This window comes from Cupressus sempervirens, chromosome 4 (genome assembly GCF_028749045.1).
Source record: "Cupressus sempervirens isolate cs-2001-9-10 chromosome 4, ASM2874904v1, whole genome shotgun sequence".
Taxonomy (NCBI): Eukaryota; Viridiplantae; Streptophyta; class Pinopsida; order Cupressales; family Cupressaceae; genus Cupressus; species Cupressus sempervirens.
The window spans coordinates 872,820,779-872,842,927 of record NC_143121.1 but is presented as its reverse complement, the minus strand read 5'-3'; the positions used below and the strand labels follow the sequence as shown (position 1 = coordinate 872,842,927).

Here is a 22,149-nt window from a genome sequence, read left to right as displayed (position 1 = left end):
TATAAATAGATGGTTCTAGAGAGAGATATATAAAATATGCTCATTAAAAAGAAAAACATCATCAAAGTCATCGTTAGGCTCTACATAGAAATATGTAGCAATCAATACACATGTAAAAAAATTCATACATTTAAGAGGCAAACAATCATTATATATAAAAATATGTTCACTAGGTATCATGCAAAGCAAAATATCTAGATATATCATGAAAATGTAGAGCTACATCACCAACCTTCATAATAGAAGAAGAATCATCATAAACAAATGGGATGCAGTTATCAAAGGTGAAAGGAATTGAATCATCACAAATATCCACAATCAACACGAAATGTAAAATAACTGTCATCACAAGTCATAACATTATCATTTACAAATGAAAGCAACTCACATAAATTACTATGCATTTCTAGATTGTTCATAAGATACACCATAAAAAAGATTCTATACAAAAGATATGGAATAAGACCATTTTAACATATTTACTTTATAACATTATAAATCAATACTTAAAATAATGTATGGATATATTTTTAATCTTTATAAAAAAGACAACTTAATAAAAAAAAAACACAAACACACTTAAAATATATATTTTGACTGTCACAATTATTTAAGCCTACAATATTAATTCAAAATATTAAAAACAAACAAACAAACTTCAAATATATATTTTCGACTGTCATATATTGAAGCCTACAATATTAATTCAAAATATTATAATATAATTCTATTTCTGAATTAAAAACTCTTCGTATTCTCCACAACCTTACTCCCTCATAACATTAAATAATTCAAATCAAAACGGACCGAGTCTCGCCAATGAAATAGAAGGCTATTCGAAAAAGAAATTCACCGTCTCCGTCAAACGAGATTCATATTCTTCAAAAAAATTACTTAAGACCGCGAAAAGGAATTCGTCTAGTTGCTGCAACATACGCGAATAATCACCAATTGTCTAAGAAAAAGAAAGGAATGGCGTGCCTGCACGATCATAGCTGCGAAGAACACGAATGCAGCTCCCAGTGGTCTCTTTACAAATACATTGATATGCCTCGGGTAATTCAAACTTATGTTCTAAATATATTTTCTCTATTTTAAATTTCACAAAAATCTTAGAAGCAATATTAAAAATCCTTCCCTACAAACCTTTATTTAGCCATACAATAATTTTTTTCATATTTCGTCAACAGAGTTTCACTGTGTGATTTTCTCCTTTGCAACATGCATTATTTTCTCATTAAACCCTAACACAAGTTTTGGAAAATGGAATTTGTCCTTTAAAATTTTTGATATCTTTTTCAACGTATTTTGTAAGCTTGGGTTAAATTATGTCCTATGTGAAGTATCTTAGTTTGATCTTTCGGTATGGACTCAAATTCATGATTATTTGGTTCTGAGCTTTTTGTTTATGTAAGAAATTGGTGTGTTTACTGCAGGCTGACAAATGTTCGAACGTCTAAATTAAGGGAAACATCTAAACAGCAAACTAAAATGCATTTCTTACGTAAGGGGGACACTTAGTATTTTTGTCGAACTCTTCTTGTATATTATGCAGTTTAGTTGGCTGCATAGCTACGGGTTAAATTGACTGGGTCGTGTGTCATGTACTGGGAGATTGGGTCAATTATACATATGGACTGCTCTTAAGATGGTGCAGGGTAAGATGCCATATGTTAGTGGATTCTGGTGGCAGCAATGTTGGATGCAAATATGACGAGTACTGCAGCATCTGACAATGCAGCGCATGATTGAGGCATCTAGAAGTGAACATTAATCATATCTTGGCACACATTCAAAAAATACTCAGCAGCAGGACATCTAGGTGATTGATTCAAAAAGTGTTGCCCTTTTTAATTGTAGGTTCCAACTCTTGAGTTTGCATAGATAGCTATTTGTCGCTAAATCGAAAATTGCATACATTGTTGCCATAACTCCATTGCATTAGGTAATTATATCAAGTTTCAATCTTCATTACTAACCACAAAATAGTCGTCATTGCATTACAAATAGTTATCTCTGTTCCAATAAAGAATGCAGAAAGAAAAATGCAATATTTACTCATTCAATTGACAAGATTACCTTTAACAAGGGCTACAGGTATCAAGTGCCATAAAATACACAACTATAGGAATTATTTATAAATATTCAAAACACATTTGTCCAATTTATAGCATATTATCAACAGCCAACTGTATTATGAATATGATGGGAAAGCACGATAGGGCGTTGGGAGATTGTTCTCCATAACTAAGACCAAGGGTGTAAAATGTCAATCCAAGACAATTTGACCCCTTGGACCACAAGCAAACCAACTTGGGGTGGTGTTGATGTCAGTTTTATTCTACTACAACATGTAGAATCAATTATTCAATGTTTTGAAGTGAAACATCAAACGCTGGACCCTCTCTTGAATACATTCATCTCTCATGCTAAGCTTGCAATGTAAGATCATGCAATTGTAATATCCCCAATTTTAATGTAATAATTTAATTTAATTAATTAATTAACTGGTCCCAAAATTTAAATAATATAATAAAATGACCTTTAAATAGTTACTTTAATGAATTAATATGGGGCCCAAGTCAATATTTGTATTTGTGGTTCTGATTGATTTAATATATCTCGGACCTATTTTTATTTTAGTTTTTGTTGGTAAGTGTTGCCGTTGGCTATCTTTGTACACCCTCGGAAAGGTTTTTCCCAATGGGTATTCAAGCACGACTTATAGGTAGTCGTAGGTATGCATTCAGGATTATTTCTTTGTACGGCAAATTCCTGTTGGGATTTTTTGTTGTTTGCCATTTTTGAAGTGAAAGACCTTCCCTATCTGGTTATTTCCGGTTTTGGTGGGATTCAACCCTCACCCTATTCTGTCGCCTGTAATACTTCGCTCGGATCTGACAAATTAGAGCACCATCTTCTGGCAAATATTAATTGAAGGATATTCTTGTTCAAATCTTCATTCTTTTTTAGCGTTACTTGATGAATTCTGGATTGATAGTTTATGTTGCATAACTGAACTTGTTTTCCATCCGTACCCCATCCGCCACTCACCCCACTCTATGCAACTTCCACATTACCTACCCGTACGGCCTCAAAGTTCAGCCATATTGCCCTCAGTCCTATTGTACAACCTCCATATACATATCGTATGACCTCCATATACATACCGTACAACCTCCATAAAACATAATGTACAACCTCCATATATACACTGTACGACTTCCTTGCTACCGTATGACCATCACCTTGTCTTCCCCTACCTCACCGCACGGTGTCATCCTTGACCGTACACCATCCTCTACTTACCGTACGATCACTGTAGTTTTTCTAGTTTCCCCTATGGACGAAATTCTACTTGTTGGTGTCTTACCATCAGGCCGTACGACCACTCCCTTTGCTCCTTCCATAGCCATTTCAGCAATTCCACAAAAATACTTAGATAAGAACATCATAGTGGTATTAGAGCTGGTGATTCTGCTAGCCTAATGGGAGAATGGAGAGCTTTGACTTGGATGACAGTATGGCTCAATTTCCAGTCGATTGGAGGGCACATTTGTTAGTTGAATACTCCAAGAATACTTTTGTGTGCCAACTATTGGATGGATAAGTGCAGGATGACAGATACAAGGTGGTTGGCAATATCATTTACCACAAAGAATCTATTTGGTACCTAAATCAAAGATGAAGGAATGGATTCTGGAGGAAGATACTAACACAAATATTACCAAACCAACATCCAATGATAATCTTGATGGAAATTTGGGTTTTGTTAGTGGCCTCCCAAATGAAAAGGTTCCATCAATGGTTTTTCAACTTCCTGGAGATGCTATGGACAATTCCTTGCCGGAGCAACCACAGTTGGTTGAATATGGAGTCTACCCTTCAGTACTGCCTAAGTCGTGCATGACTACAAATTTTCCATGTGAAGTGCTTCCTCATAAAAATAATAGGATCTACATAAGTTGTGAAGTTCTTGAGGAGATCGATGATTACATGAAGATTATGGATTTGGACATCAATGTGTTTAATGGTTGGCGCCCTTGGGATCTTGGTGGTTTTGGATATAGCAATGTTTACATCAGAGTGGCGCATTGGAGCTCGAATGGTGGTCTACTCATCTCAATTGAATTTGTGATCCTGAAGAAGCATGGAGTTTTCAGTAGATATAACAATTTGCATCCACGCATGGTTTGGGATCCTAGAGTTTGCGTATTGCTTGAGGACAAGCAATGTTTGGTTGAAGAGGATTTGTAATGTCCTCAATTTTAATGTAATAATTTAATTTAATTAATTAATTTAATTGGTCCTAGAATTTAAATAATATAATAACATGACCTTTAATTAGTTACTTTAATTAATTAATATGGGGCCTAAGATAATATTTGTATTTGTGGTTTTGATTGATTTAATATATCTCGAACCTATTTTTATTTTAGTTTCCGTTGGTAAGTGTTGCTATTGGTTATCTTTGTACACCCTCGGAAAGGTTTTCCTCGACGGGGATTTAAGCACGACTTGTAGGTAGTCATAGGTATGCATTTTGGATTATTTCATTGTATTGCGAATTCTCATTGGGATTCTTTGTTGTTCACCATTTCGGAAGTGAAAGACCTTCCCTATTTGGTTATTTCCTATTTCGGTGGGATTCAACCCTCACCTTATGCCGTCGCCTATAATACTTAGCTCAGATTTGGCAAATCGGAGCACCATCTTTTGGCAAATATTAATTGAAGGATATTCTTGTTCAAATCTCCATTCTTGTTTGGCATTATTTGATGAATTTAGGATTGATATTTTATGGTGTATAATTGAACTTGTTTTTCATCTGTAACCCATCTGCCACTCACCCCACTCTGTACAACTTCCACATTACCTACCCTTACGGCCTCAGAATTCAACCGTGCTGCCCTCAATCCTACCGTACAACCTACATAAAACATATTGTATAGCCTCCATATATAATTGTACGACTTCCTTGCTACTGTACAACCATCATCTTGTCTCCCTTACCTCGCTGTACGGTTTCATCCTTGACTGTGCACCATCCTCTGGTTACCGTACGGTCACTGTAGTCTTGCCAATTTCCCCTACAAACGAAATTCTACTTGCTGGTGTCTTACCATCAGGCCGTATGACCACTCCCCTTGCTCCTTCCATAGCCATTTCAACAGTTCCACAAAAATACTTAGATAAGAACATCACAACAATGACTCCAAGGTTTTGTTAATTGTGGACACAATTATGGGAAATCAATGTTGTTGTAGTTGTATTAAACAGAGGAGATGAAAAATCCTTTTATAGATATACAAAGATGATGTTTCTAAAAGAAGTAATCGTGAACTAATGATAGAAATAGAAACTATCTAATAAACTAAAGACTAACTAAGATGACCATTAAAGAAACATTATAATAATCTAATACCCTTCCTTAATGGTCATTGTCTAACTGCTGTCTTTTGGTAACAAATTCTTCAAAACATTTTGCTGCTACTGAGACCCTCCTAGATCAACAAAATGTTAATGACCAAGAAGCCAAATTTGCCCATAAAAGAATAGAGAAAGGTGCCCCCTTCTTCAAAATGCTTTGCAACAAGAGACACGAGCCTGACACTAACCCTCCCAGAATCAATAAAACATTTGAATAGTAATCATCGTAAAATATCCAACCTGATGTTGGATAACAGAGTTGCTCTTCCCTGGAGAGAGAGACAAACACTAAGAACAACTGGCATGATTTTGAGGAAAAATCGACAAACCCTCCATGTAATGTTTTGTTCCCAACATCACCTTTAGGAAGCTAAACTGGTCGTACAATGGTGTTTGCTACACCATCCACCTTTTACATGGACCACCAGGCATTGATGTACCTGGTGAACAAACCAATTATCTAAGGCAAGATTAGTTGATGGTTTTTACTATTGCAGGAATTCACCTTCACCATTATTGTGCGACTCGAGAAGAGTCATGTTATTGCGGACCACCTCTCTCGAATTAGGCTCGGAGAGCCACTGGAAGGGGTCAATGATGATTTTCCGGATGCACAATTGTTTAGGATCGCCATTCTTCCAGGATGGTAGAAGCCTATTGGGGAACATCTATCCACGTCTCAATTTTCGAGGGAGATGCCATCAGGCGAATGACGAAAGCTAGTGTTAAGGAGTCCGACTTTCCAACTGATAAATGGTCTCCTATATAAGATGGGCCCAGATCAAGTGCGAAGGCGATGCGTAATGGAAGAAGAAGTGCACAGTGTTTTGAGGGAAGCACATGAAGGTCCAACAGACGGACACATAGGACCCGACACAATGGCACAGAAGGTCTTGCTTGTGGGATTATGGTGGTCCACACTTTACAACGATGCACGTGAATGGGTTTTCAATTGTGATACATGCCAGAGAGCCGACAAACCACTTAAGAGGGACTTCATGCTATTAAATCCGTCCCACGCTAGGTGTTGTTTGAACATTGGGGACTGGACTTCGTGGGTTTGTTGAAGGCGAGTAGGGCCCGACGATGTTGATGCATGGTGGTGGCCACTGAGTATCTAACAAAATGGGTAGAGGCATGGGCACTACTTGATAACTCTGCAATAAGTACCGCAAAGTTTTTGTATGAACAGATCATCACATGGTACGACATACCCATCCAGTTGACAAGTGGTAGAATAAGTCACTTTGTGAATCACGTGATTTGTAATGCCTCGTCCGAAGATCCTTGGAATAAGGATTCAATACAAGCCAAGATTTTTTTTTTTACAAGTATGAATGCACATGACAACATCATACAGGGATCACTAAGATTGCAACGGAAGACCTAATCACAATCTCGACAACCAATGGATCTCCGAACGCCACTACCAAACTGACACACGCAAACAAAAGCCAATAACAACCATGCACAAGATGAGGGCTCAAAGAAATGACCACTCATCAACAAAATGCCAAGCTGGGGTAGGATGCAGAATCCTGAAATTTGGCTAAGTCTGAAATCCTGAAGCTCTGAAAATTGGCTTAGTCTGGATTTCTGAAGCCCTGAAATTTTCTAGAATTTTTATCTTATCTCCGAGAGGTCTGAAACCTATCTCAAAAGATTCGTCGTATATATTAAAATATATCTTAAGTAATACTTAAACGATATATTTTAAACCCCAAGAGACAGACTACAGAAACACACTCAACAGAAATAAAAAAGCAACACCATAGAGTTGAAGAACACCGAAGAGGGTATCCAAATCAACTCTCAAAAAGTTCGAATCAGACCGAAAAGTGCCCGCTGCCCGCCCGCATAGTTTTTATAAAAAACCAGGCAATACTTTAATACAGCATAGAAAAGTATCACGCAGCATTTTTAAAGAAGGAGGGTGACACTTTCAGGGACTGGGCGATACTTCTCCCAAAGGCATGCGATAGAATCAGGGGACGCATGACAGAGTTTCAATGGGTGCGATACATTTTTGTGTCGCACCATGTTGATAAAATGTTGCCCAGAGAAACACAAAAACACTTAAGGAAAACACAAAAGCGGAAAAACAGAGAAAAACAGAGTTTAGAACCTCTACACTGGAGTGCATAATCAACAATATGCCAAAGAATCAAGAAGGAAGAACATCTATCCATCTAAAACATAGAAATAACAGAACGTGCTGAACGCAGCATCGCAGTGAACATAAACAACATCGCAATGAAGAGATACAACATCACCAAAACTGAACAACTAAACTAAGTACGCGGTTCCTCTCAACCGTCAATGGCATCATGAGGCCATCATGGGCCCTAGCCATCCTCCGCGTGTGACATCCCAAGCCATTGATCAAATCGTCGATATTGTCGTAATAGGGACGTCACTACTAAACATGCTAATAACCAAAAGCATAAGGAAATCTAACATACTAGTAGTAAAGCATAAGATAATCCTACCAGTAGATAACATCACCTATCACATAATCAACATAATAAGAAAATCTAACATGCTAACCAATAAGCGATAAGCAATAGATAATCCAATACAACAATTCACATCATCAAGTCATATGCTAAACATCATAATATGGAAATGCATCAAATAAACTAACATCATATAAACATGATATCCGAGCATTTCAATGAAAGCATAAATCACAAGAAAGCATACTCCGGAACTCGAAGCATCGAGTGAAAACATCTAGCAATAGTCGCACTAGAACAAGACCATCTCTGTACACTGGTCCCTAGTAGTGGTGAAGATAGCTACGCCTCCCAACCACGTGGAACCCATAGGTCCACACCCGCCGTGCTGATGGAGATGAAGATCCAACCACAAACACACAAAACAACACCCATGGCTAACACTCACGCGAGACAGTATGATGGCTGTAACCAAGAACTTACGACAATGCAAGGAGAATAGGTCCTGGTCAGACACTCAATAGGCTACTAAGTAGGGGCTGACATCATGGAGAGTCGCTTGGCATCGACAAGCCCAAGCTCGGATCTGTGCAGACTCAACTCCCTCAATGGAAGGCTCATACACTGTGTAGACTCAACTCTCTCAACGGAAGGCTCATACACTTGAAGTACTGTTTTATTATCTTTAATTTTAATAACACTCACACATTTTATTTAGTTATCACTTAAAACTTCCTCTGCCAACCCTATGGCGTCATGACACTAGGCTGTGAGATAGAAGCCCCCTCCACATGCTACCCTACCCTACCCATGCTCATCCTACGACAAGTGCCTGTGGGCATGCATACTCCTATCCCAACCCCAATGATCATAACTTTTGGAAATACCACGGAAGATCGGGCCTCACAAGTCACCCGCCAAATGTACGTGTACATAGTCGTGTGTGGCGCGCCACCATCACGAAGATCAAAACACAAGTACAGGATGAGAACACAATGCAAAAGATAACACTCAACTGAAAGCAACACAGGAAGGATGGATTTTACACGAATCCCAAAGCCAATAAAACCATACATCATGAAATCACTCAACTAGCCTCAATCCAGGAATATGGATTTTACACGAATCCCAATGGTGCAACAAGACCAAACATCATGAACTCACTCAACCGGCCTCAATCCGAGAGCATAGATTCTACACGAATCTTAGTGTCCACGAAACAATAACAAAGGTCCAAAAGAAACCATAAAACCAGGTATAAAATCACTCAACCAACCATAGTGTCAGAAGTACGGATGTGACACGCACCCCAATGCAACATAAAAGTGCAATAGTGGTTTGACTGATATCCAAACGGATCATCCAGGTCCACGACCCACACTGTGCCAAGAAAACTCGAGAAAACATGGCGACACACAAAATGAGGTAAAAACTCCAAAATTTTAGAAAACTTCAAAAATTAAAACCCATTTGGCCTTTGGGCACAAAAACCCCAAAAATCCAAAAATAATCAAGTTCGGACACCGTATGCAAATAACGGCCAGCATAACGGCGTAAAACCCCAAACCCTCATCCCGAAAAATAGGGAAATGTTCATACCCACCTAATCGGGTAGAATTAACATACAGAAATGGAGGGGAACACTAGTTCTTAGCCTCCAAACAAACGGCTACCAAAAATAGAAGCGGAAACGGAGCAGAAACAACAAAACAGGAAAGCCCTACCACACAACCAAAAGGGCAAAACATGAATCTGAATCATAAAATAAATAGCTCGCAGAAGTAGTTGAAAATCGCGGCAATCCAAGGTTTCCCTGAGCTGGATCTAACGAGCCCAACCTCGCAACAATCCCACGCTCGTAGCTCCCACAACGAACAAAACAGTGAATCCTCATGAAGAGGATTTTGGGTTTTACTCTCCAACTTTCTAATTCAAAAGTGAGAAGTGAGGAATTAAATTCTTTTTTGGATATTTATTCACTTTTCGAGTGAATAATCGATTAGGGCAAATAACTAGCCAACCTAGTTAAACCCCGAATCGACCCAAACGAAAATAGGCTATTCCTAGAAATAGGAATTCATCTATGACAAAGCTACTAGAAATTAAAATAAAAACAATTAAAAAACCCGAAAATCCAAAAAACACAGAAATCTCCTCAATGACTTTCGCGACAATGTGAAACTCTAAATGCATAGACACGCTCACTGGTCTAATCACATAATGCAAATGAGTTCGGATTTAATAATCACCGAAAGGTTTACTAAAACAATTAAAATAAGGATACATCGAGCATACAAGGACGACATTGGTAAAATATGAATGGTTGAATCATTGACTCCATGTGCCACTGCCAGGGATATAAATCCTGCACACTAAACAACACGATCAAGTGCAATTGCATATAATAACATAGCCAAAGCAATAAATGCGTTAAATCACCTAATTTAACCATTTATTTAATTATATTAAAATAATCTATTTACATCACTCACGTTCGCATAAAGCATAACAACGCAAGAATGAAGTAAATAACCATAGCATTAAATCCATCACCTAACATATTTACAGGTATGTCCAAATACCAGATAACCAGATATCATCATAAAACACGCTGTCATCTCACAGTGGCATTGTCAAGCAACAAGCAATATGATCAACTAAACAACATAGTAGTCTAAAATCTATGATACTGAAATCAAAGTAAAACATCTGACCCTCAGGTCCTCTCAAATGTAAAACATCACATAAGTAACAGATATCTCTAAGATCAAAATATAACAAGGTAAATGTCCGCAACACATAACCAAATAATCCAACATGAACAATCCATTTCTAATTACTTAAGCATTTAATAAAGGTTGATTAAAGAACAACAAAAAGACACTTAAAAGTTTAAAACAAATAAGTGAACACAATCATAAACATGACTACCCACTGCTATAGGAACCTAGTCCAGTGTAGTATGGTAATAGTACACAGTGCAATCTTTGCACACATCTCAAGGTAATCACGGAACAACCTCATGATACCACATCGATCCTGGTAGCCACTGACACAAACCTCAGTGAACCAGAAATCATATCATAATCTCATAGATCAGTCAAAAGCATAATCAAAGCAATTGATACAGAAACATAAATTCAAAACATCTCAACGGTGTAGACCACTCATGGTCACAATTATGATCCATCACAACAAAAGATCAACAAGGTTGCATCCATTAGAATGACTTACAGAAGTCAAATGGGAGAGGCAATAAGTACCGCAAAGTTTTTGTATGAACAGATCATCACATGGTACGACATACCCATCTAGTTGACAAGTGACAGAGGAGGTCACTTTGTGAATCACGTGATTAGATTACTAGCAATGGAATTCAAGATTTTTCATTCATTGTTAGGTCCATGTTACCCACAAGCCAATGGCTAGGTGGAAGCGACTAACAAAATTCTTGTGGTCATCATATATACATCATGCGGAGTAGAACAAGTAGACTGGGAGGAAAAATTGCCCTCGGTGCTATAGGCCTACTGCACAACATTCAAAGTCCCAACTAGACAAATGCTGTTCCAGTTAATGTCTGGCCAAAAAGTCGTAGTACTAGCTGAATTCATTGTCCCCAACCTCCGAATTGCAATTGAAAATAGACTCGGAGATTACTGATTCTGGTTCTGATGCTGATGCGGGTGCGGGGTGCTGATGTGTGGATTTTTTCTTTGGGGGATTTTTGATGTGTTTGGGTGAGTCTGTACATAAGTATATATATATATATATATATATATATATATATATATATATATATATATATATATATATATATATATATATATATATATATATATATAAAGTTGTCAACTATTATTAATGACAATGTGTGCAAAGAAATACAAGAAATATCAAATATACAAAAATAAAGCATTCATTGAATCATTATCATAATCAAATTAAAATAACAGTAATTAAAACATCAAGATTCCAATGCAATTTGAATTTCAAAATCAAAACATAGTTCATGGTTCAATGTTGATCAATCAAGAGTCAAGGTTCAAGATTCACAAATCACATTCAATCATTCAGAATCATAAGGATTCTCAAAAAAATCCACATTCTCATCATCTCCTCCTGTTGCAACACTCACAAATTCATTTGAACCATGCATGGTTCCAATTGTGCTAGATGCAAATGCTATGATGTTATCAACATCGCCATTCATCATCACAGTAAGATCCTAAAGTGTTGCATCCAAGTCTGCAAATTCAGGGGCTACATCCCAAAGCTTGGTTGACCCTTCCTTGTATCCATCCTCCTTATGCGATAGAAGACGCAAGTTGGTATGTATATAAACCAAGTCCTCAACTTTCTTTGAGCCCAACCGGTTGCGCTTCACTGAATGGATATAGGAATATGTACTTCAATTCTGTTTAGTAGAAGAAGAATTTGCAACCTGAATAGTGTTCATAAAAATTTAAAAATTTAAAATTAAACATACAAATGAAAAACAAATTAGAGAATGTTAAACACTAAAGTATAGAATATAATTGCCAGATAAATAAACAAATAAATGAAAACTTACTTGTGAGAGGATCTTGATTGCAAGAGGTTGTAGATGCTTGAATGGCTGACCATACATGTACTACCATGTGATAGCTCCCATGTCATTTTGGTCCTTTATTGCATATGGAGTAAGTTTTGATCATTAATAAGCCAAATTCTTGCCTCACCTTTTTGTGTCTTTCATCATTTGGGAAGAGTCTTGCAAATGCAGTGTAGCACCCAGTAGCAACTTCTTCATCCGCATATGGTGCAATTCTATCCGGCATAGCAAGTATTTCCTGGCTATAGTACCTTGGAGATAAGGCATATGCAAGGAGGTGCAATGGGGTAGTCATCCTCTCCTAATGATGATGAATGATATCCTCCACCTTTTTGCACAAGGCTTCACATTTTGTGGGGTTAGTCTCATGTGCTTGTATGGAAAGCTTTACCTTTTCTACCATGGTGTCCATGCCATCATACATATCCCCCAAGCAAGGTGCATCTGTATCGGCAAAGCGTAGCATAGTCATGATGAGCTCGGTTAAATCCAATACAAGTTGCACACGAGCCCACCAATGCTCATCCAAGATCATACCCCTAACCTTCAAGGCTCTCTTTGAATTTGAAGCCTTCCATATAGCCCATTGGTTACAAATGACCATTTGGCCCAATGCTGATTTCACCTTGAGGAGTCATTTCAAAACAACAGAATGAGATGCAAATCTAGTCTCAACTACCTATAAGCAAGTTGACAATATGACATCAAATATAAAACAAAGTTATAAACAAGAAACTTGATATTGAACATGAATATAAAACTTATTCAAAATAAATAATTTAATAAATAAATGAAACTAAATAATTACAATTTTATATCTACCTTCAACAACTCCAATTTGGAGAATGATCTGAATATAGATTGTGACATGTGGTGGTTTGTCACAAACATTTGTATCTCCTCTCCCTTTTGGTATATTTGCTTTATCTAATCTATTTGGGTGCCAATTTGTTGCATGACCAATTTGAGAGAGTGTATGATGCATTGTGTCCAAAAAATATGGTTGTATTGAGACTCAACCAAAGCACCTGCACGCCTACAATTTGTGGCATTATCTGTGACCACTTGGATCACATTCTCACTACCCACCATATCTATTGCCTCAATGAGAATTCTAGAAATGATTTGTGAATCCTTAGCTTGTCCTTCACAATCAATAGCCCTATAAAACATTGCCTCTTTTGGGGACATTGCAATCACATTTATCAAGGGTCGGTTTCTTGTGTCTTTCCATCCATTAGATAGAATAGTTATGCCGGAAATTTTCCAAGATGTCCTAATTGGTTGAAGAGCTTTGTCTATAGAAATCTTTTCTTTTTGCAAAAGAGTAGTACGCACCTTTTCATACCTGAGACTAATGTAATCAGTTGGTGCTCTAAGGATGGCTGCAACCATTTCCTTTCAATATGGCGATCTTACCAAATTGAAAAGAAGACCATTGGCATAAAGGCAACGTGCAATTGCTTCATCAACAATCTCTCTTGCCTCCATTTTGAATGCCTGATCCAACGGATCTCTTTTGCGCTTAATAACTTCTACTTCATCATCCTCCTTTCCCACTTCCAAGAATGGATGTTTGGAGGATGCAACATGATGAGTGGGCACATTCACTTTGCTCTTTGTAGATGAAGGTTTGTACAAACTTGTGTTTGATTTGCTCACTAAACGATCAACAACCTCTTGTTCTTTTATGAATTTGGCTAACTGTGCATCGCTCAACCTTTTTCCATCTTTACTTCCCTTGCACAATGTTATTCCTTTACTAGTAGGGCCCATAAATGAGCTTTGACCTGAGAATATGAGCTGTTGAATGGTTTACTATGACATATATTGCATCTTCGAATGTATGACCCACCTCTGGAAACCTATGATGATCTTGTGGTGTGTCTCCATAATGGAGACGTCACATAAATATTGAAGTTATCACTTCGTTCTTGCCCTACTGCTGAACTTTGACTATTAGTAGTGGTCATTCTTGCACAATAGAAACTATGAATCTAATAAGAAAATAGAAAAAAATAACTTAGAAATGTTTAAAAAAACTTACTCATTTCTTTACCAAAAAAATAAATAAAAAGTTCTTGAAAAATTTCTTCCAAAACATGAAAAATTCATGAAGAACTAAAAAAAGTTACTAAAAAATCTCATGAAATGGATCGAATGCTTACCTTAGATGCTTATTCGTCCTTTGTGGAAGTGCAATAGACACCCTATGAATGGTCCTCTTCAAAACTAATGACCTTGCTTTCAGAATTTCATAATGGAGACCAAATGAGAAGAGAGCCCAGCTGAAAACAAAATGGGAAGAATGAGCAATGAATGACCTCTTTTAAGGCCGTTTTAGGGTTGTGAGGCAAATAGAAGGAAAATAAATCAATAAAAAATCATTTAGAGCACATGTTTTTTAAGTCACTTAAGTGACTGGATGTTGGAAATAGTCGGATGCTCATGGGATGCGCCAGGATGCTCTCTGGAGCACCCTGCGCGCATCCACAAGAGACAACGCAACTTCCTGGTAGCATCCACCACGCCTCCTCCCACATCCATGCACCAGTCCGCATCCGCATCCGCACTCCCCTCTTGGGCTGACGCATTGGTAACTTAGATGGAGACTTTACAAGAGTTCCTATATCAATTGAACAAATTGGATGAACGAAGAATAACAACGCAATGGGCGATGAAGGTGGTGCAAACTGGTTAATAGGCATGGCACGACAAACATTTGAAAAGAAAAAGGTTCTAGCTAGGCTAACTGGTGCTTTGGTACAACGACCACAACAAGATAAAACTGGGGAAGTTCAAGGTTAAATGACTTGGACCTTATAAAATTAGAGAAGTTGGCAATAACGGTGCTATAAAATTATGGACCTTAGACAGGTGAGAAATTCTTGATGCCATCAACAGATCAACGCTAAAAATTTATCATGAACTATAGGAAGGCAGGGTCAGGGGTGATAGTAGCTAAAACATAGACTTAGTTATTAAAAAAATTAAATAAAAATAAAAATATAAAAAAATATTAATTAAAAAAAAAACGAACAAGCCATGTAGAAGTGTCCCGCAGATACTAAGTCCCGCAGAAAAGTGAAGTTGCGGACACAGTGTGGCCGTGGACATGTGGTGGCCGTAGACACCCGGCATCCTACAGACGTGTCCTGCGGACACATTGGGTCCCACGGCTCTTTTTGGCCACACACAACTATATAAGAAGCTACCGTGGAGATTGACGGAAATATAAAACAAAGAACCACGTGGAGCACTTTGCAAAGACCATCTGCGGAGAGAGGAAAAATAAGTAGGGGCAGCCACGGAGAAAAGGAACACATAAGGATTAGTGTCTGCGGAAAAGGGGTAAGGAGAGTGTCCATAGGAAAGGGGAAAGTGGGCGTTTGTAGTGAATAGGGAAAATAACAATGTTTGCGGCTAAGGAGAAAGGTTGTCTGTGGAGGTGGTTTGGGGAAAAGGTAACAATTGTCAAGTTTGCCAGCCAAGAAGCATAAAAGCCACAAATACAACAAAGGAAGAAAGAAATACAAGCATAGTCTACGGAGGGAAGTAAAACATTCGACGACGAAAACATAAAGAGAGTATTTTGTAGGCACCGAGGGAAAAGAAAAAAAAGTGCTACGAATATATACCACAGGAGAGGGATAGAGAATATGGAAAGTGGTTGAAGCAAGACATGCCACGGAGAAGTGAAAAGTCCAGCAACCCTAACCGTTTTTTGGTTACAATAAGGACAAAACGGGAGACTATTACTATGCAGTTTGCAGGGAAAAGAAGACAGTGGAAGGATCAGTTGAAGGGAAATAGTACTGAGATGGACAAGAATGCACGAGTGTTGGCCTCAAGAGTCCGTGTTGTAGGCTGACAACATCGAGCAGTAAGAAGTAGAAGGTAAAGGCTGACTTGTCACATCGCACAATTCAGTTTGAAGGGCTGAATGGCAGTGAGTGCCGGAGATGGTGGCAAGAAACGGATGACATAGACCTAGTCAAACAAATTTTGATTCGGGTGCAAGTACATTGGGCAATACATTTCCTGGTGTTCTCCATTCTTCTATTTGAGACAATCTTACAAACTATGATCGAAACCTACAACAGGCACTATAGAACAAGCACATTTGTATACAAGAAGCATCGTATGATAGTTTCCTTCAAAGCCTGAGATTTCAATAGGGTTCTTGGCATTCCTGGCCAAGGAGGTTGCAAAGTGGTGACCACAAACTACAAACTGCCGCAAGAACACAAAGAGTATTAGGTAAAATTGGTGGGACACGACCTCACACCAGAGGAATTTGAGTCCGTTTTAAGGGTTACTAAGAGTCGAGGACTGCGGCGGGATTTCATTCGAGAAGGCCATCGGAGATGTATTGTGGATGTAATATAAAACAAGTAAACTGGGTCGAGTAGGGCTTCGAATATCGTCCTGTCTCAGATTACATTCATGAATGACATCATGAATGGTATGGTGTATGATTGGGCCACTGTCCTCATAGATAGAATGGAGGAGTTCATGACATTACAACATCGAACATTTTATATGCCGCATCATGCCATCGGTTTGTTTCTGGAAGCAACACTCCAAGTTCCAACGAACGATTTTGAAGTCCCACCGAGAGGAAAATTGGGGGCAGGAGAACCCCCAGTATCCTATTGGAGGCATTTGGACACAGGTGGCACAGTGGTTGGCTAGAAGAGGGTATTGCAGGGCTTAAATGAGTACGGTGATACTGATAGTGGAAGGGAGGATACCACAGAAGGTAGTGGGACCGATTCAGAGGAAGAGAGTACTTGGACAGAGGCTGGGAACGATGCGGCAGTTGGAGGGCCCACACTTTTCACTCCTCCCCAGTTGCCGACTTCGACACACTTGACAGCCACCACCTCGCTTATTACCCCATTTGGCTAGAGGCATGCGCCAGTTGTCATGACTTCATCCACGACTATGATAGAAACCACAGATGTTATGACTCCACGGAAGGTCTCAGTTGATCTAGTCGCACCAGACTTAGTTGCAACAGTGCCAACAACAGGGTTAGTGGAGATGTAGGCGCCAGAGCCTAAGCCTCAAGGTCGACTAGATGTGATCGGCTTTGAGGCTGTTGTCACCATAGTTTCATCTTTGTTGGCTAAGGCCCACCAGCTTACCCAACACAGCCAACCTAGCCAATCGAGAGTGTTGGAATGACGTAGACAACACAACCGAAGAATGTTGAGGTGATGGACCGAGCTAGTGCACTTGAGACAGTAGTTTTAACTCATTCCTGTAGATGTCGGTTCCTCCATTCAGTCCCCGAGGCAGGGAGAGGTATTCTTAGGAGTAGCTACCATGTTAGCGCCACAGGAGTCGAGAGTATCACAATCCGAGGATGCGCCTGGAGATGAGGAGGCCGCATCGGTTGTGGACGTGGCTGCCACAGAAGAGGAAGAGACAGATGCAGATATGGAGCAGCATGCCGACACTAGGGACAAAGTGAATTATGGGTCGGATGAGGAGAGATGCAGCGCATACATCAGAGCCATGCAGGTTGTGCTGGAGAGAGGTCAAATTGTTGGGCATCAGGCTTTGACCCGTAGGAGGGAGTTGCAGTTGGTTTGAGCCTATATTCAAAGGATTTGTTTGGAGTGTTTTCGCTCTTGCTTCGAGGCCAGAGGATGGCCAGCCGTGGAAACACTAGAGATGTTGGCTGATTGGGCTACAAAGCCTGAGTTGCTGATGGAGAAGCTTGCACATGAGATAGTAGGGGCATATAAAGACGTCTACTATGCTCATCAGCGTGCAGAGGTAGAAAGGGAAGCAGAGAGTATTGCAACTATGAGGTCCAGGGCAATTGAGGTAGAAGCTCGAGAGAAGGTAGCTGCTGAATTGGTTAGCTAGTAGGCAACATGGGCGGCCGAGTGAGCAACACTCTTGTGAGACAAGGACAAGGCCAAACAAGGATTGTGGGCGGCCGAACAAGGATTATAGGCAGCCTAGACTCAGGCCATAGAGGCAACACTTCTCTTGAAAGAGGCAGTAAAAGTTAACACATGGATGCAGAAAGACTTACGTATCTGTATTGATCAAGTTTACGAGTTGTGCCAGCAGTTGAACACTTCAGGGATGCAATCTCATTCCTAGTGTAAGTTGTTCTATGTTTGTTATGCTGTCTCCTAATTTTGTTAGTTTTGAGTCGCCAAGAGACGGTTATCGGTATGGACATGGTTGTGTCATTTCATGAGCACCGTATCGGATATTGTAAATGTGGCTTTCACTTATGTATTTGACATCATTGTATGGAACATTAATGGTATATACGGAAGCATTTTGTTGAATGAACAGTATTTTACTTTGTTAAGTTATTATATGTTTATTTCCTGTTCATCTACGGGCTGAACAAGGATGAGTTGCTGAACATATGATTACAACAATGGAATATTTCTGAAATGACAAAAATAGATCTCAATAAATGAAATGTGGCTGAAATGAAGTGATCAGATTAAAACAACACTTCTTCAACTTTTAAATGTCAATGTATTCCTCTAGGCAAAAATTGAATAAAATATGCCTGGTACAAAAATAAGAAAAAATGATTAGATGGTTGGATAGTGCCCCTCAATAACTTTCCAACATTGCAAGATTTGTGAAAATCGAAAATTGTGGTAAAACGTTATAAGCTCATGAGCCAGAAAAATCTGACTTCATTCAGCAATTATAGTGATGAAACAACCAAATTTTGGAAAATAACTTGCATCACTAGATAAAAGACTGAACCAGTTCTCTATCAATATTTTAATTTTGGAAAAACTGATATTGTAGGCTCAATTCATTTAAAATTAAAAAAAGAAAAAGGTCCCCTTTTAGGGTATAGTGTGTCACAACTTAGTGCCTTCGATGCTAGAGTGTAGTCGCCATATGACCATGGCACTTCTTGCTAGGGGCACATGACAGCGGTTGGTGAAGTGGTGGGTGGCGAATGACTTTTGCTGCATTGCCAAGTGCTAAATCTCTATCGGTGGAGTGGCTGGCGCTTGATAGAATTTCAGGCTTCGACGAATAGTGCTGAAGCACACCAAACCTTTAACCCAATACAAACAATTTTTTTTGTTTTTCAAAAAACAATTCAAAAAATGGCAGTTTATAAAAGACAATGAAAATGTACCAATTAACAGACAAATCAATAAACTTGTATGGTGACCTCTTGCAAGACTGCAAATGCTAACACTGAAGTCTACAGACTTGCGACAACAAAAAACAGAATATGATTGTTTGAATAGAGAATATTTTGTGTGGTGAAGGAGGTAATTTTTTTCCGGATCCATCTGTGCAATCGATTTAGTATGAGCAAGTACAAATGCCTCCATACCTACGGCAATAAAGAATTATGCACTCTCAACAAAAGTCTATTTTCAACAATTTGACAATCAATCTGTAGGTTTCTAGGTGTTTCAGATACAATGGTAATTTCACATTTGGCCCAAACTGCTCCAAAAATTCAGCGAACTTTCTTAGATGCCTTGGATTCAATTGTGAGATCCTTGAAACCCTAATTTGCACTCAACAAATTCTTTGAGCCTTATGATGTCACTCAAATCTCGGAAGGAATTTGCAACATTGGAGCTTTGATACAATGTAGGAGTTAAGGGCGACTCCTCAACACCCTTAGGAACCTTGGACATCAAAAATAATTAACATTATTAATAGATAAATGGTGGGAATAGCTTGCCTATTTATAAATGCAAGAATGAATTATTGAATATGAAATATTACAAGGAGATTCCTTATTTTTCAAAGGGAATATGTGAGGTAGGATTGGACAGAATGATGAGACATGTCTTAGAGTAAAAAAACTACCTCAATTAATTATTAAATAACCTAGGTAACTAGAATTAAATAGATGCCATAAAAATAAGATATGAAAAGATCTTATATGACAACTAAGATTTCTAGAATGACACCTAGGACCAAGTATGCTTCAGTTGTATAAATAAATCCCTTGCTAGGAACTAGCTAGGTTCAAGACTAGGTACAAAACCTTATTTACACCAACAAATTCTGCTAAGATACATTTCCAATCATGATGGAAATACAACGATATGTGCTACCTATATGTAAACACTCATCAAATAATATTAACATACACGTTCAATGTTTGACTGGTCCATATAAGCGAAACCATAAGCTGTCAGTTGGATCCAATATGACTAAAGTTGGTTGCTGAATAACTTCATATACAGTTCAGTACCTTATCATGTCTTAACCAGCTTATAATTTTTATTTACTCTTAAATGTAATTAGACTGAAACAATGAATATGGTTTAACGGGTAAAATATTTTTCAGATACAAAATATATAATTTTTATCTTTGAAAACCATAAATGTTCCTTTTTTTGCAGGTATTGTTTGATCCTTTGTTGATAAGGATACACATTCTTATTTCTATTGATATTATTACTTCAGGTATCTGCATTAAATGAATCTGTAACAGGAAGTGTAAAGTCTGTTTTCAAAAGCTGGGAACTTCGTCTTGATAGTTCATTGGTAAGTTGCTGATCTTCTTTGGAAATCATGATGGGTTTGTCAACATTTTGACCTTCATACTGATAAACAAGATTGTTTCTCATTCTATTTGTCTTAATCAGAGAAATCACATGATCATGGATGCTATACATATTTGATGTAATGATAATTGAATTTTTTTCACTTAATATTTATTCATCTTCTAAATATAGGAACCCATGATCAGAGAGAATATATATTTGTAAGTTCTATCAATTTATTTTTTCCAGGATTACTTGACCTGTTCAACAAGATATCAATCCAGAGCTGCAATATGAAGTCCAAGATAAATAAAGCACAAGGGAAAAATGGGTCTACTGACAAAATCCTTGTTAAAATTATTCATGCCAGCTTGTCTTGGTGTTGTTAGAAAATTTCTAATAAAATGTGTTGGTACCCATTCATGCTACAGAGGTCTTTATTTGTTAGGCCAATGACAGCCCATGTAGATGCAGAAAAGCTTTTCATAATTATGTTATGCTGTGCTGGATTATATTGTGCGATAATCGAGTGGTGGTCCTTGATCTACTATCTTTTAGTTAGATTCCATGGAGTCTTGGGATGGGGGCACCTAGTGCTTAGATGTTGGGATTGCAGCTGTAGGGCTTTGGGCAGCCATTTTCAGATTGTAAGCTTTTGAAACTACACAAACCTTCATGGTACACACAATTTTTGCAATTTCATCACGATTTTTTTTGACGACACTAAGATCTTACAACTTCTAGCCAAATCTTCATTGATTGGAAAGCTAACAATGAAGCTGAAGAATCTAGATTCTATCTGGTCCATATGATTAGGGCTATGCAATTTTCTTCAATCTACATTTAATTGGGACTTACTTTTCCACATGCTATTGCTCTTACTCTTCCTAATGTCTGCACTCAATTGATTAAGATGTGTTTGATGCCCTCACTCTTGATATTTGTTTCACTTTTCACATCGTAATTTCTTGACTCTTGTAACCTTCTGACTCTTGCAGCCTTGCTCAGTGCTGTTGAAACATGATCTTCAATTGGAGGATGGGATCTTAATTGATTGCTTTTAGTGAATGCTTAGGATGTTGGTGGGGTCCGGATTAGCGGTCTGAATATTTAAAACAATAAATCATTTTAGTGTAATGCATCCCTC

The 22,149-nt window shown here is 38.2% G+C and overlaps 1 protein-coding gene across 3 annotated transcripts in view; it reads left to right on the top strand.

The window, feature by feature from the left end:
* Positions 1-781: 781 nt before the first annotated feature.
* The window catches only part of LOC149564182 (PITH domain protein (DUF1000)), a 167,648-nt gene continuing 146,280 nt past the window's right edge, over positions 782-22,149 (top strand). The window contains exons 1-2 of one of the 3 annotated variants that reach the window (XR_016364167.1): positions 785-1,056; positions 20,923-21,003. Coding sequence is in view for 2 of the 3 variants with exons in the window: in XM_089827243.1 (XP_089683369.1) it covers positions 973-1,056; positions 20,923-21,003 (165 nt within the window). In the remaining variant the exon portion in view is untranslated. Of the gene's footprint in view, positions 1,057-20,922; positions 21,004-22,149 lie in introns of all 3 variants that reach the window. The other 2 variants (XM_089827243.1, XM_089827244.1) reach the window with 2 other exon arrangements.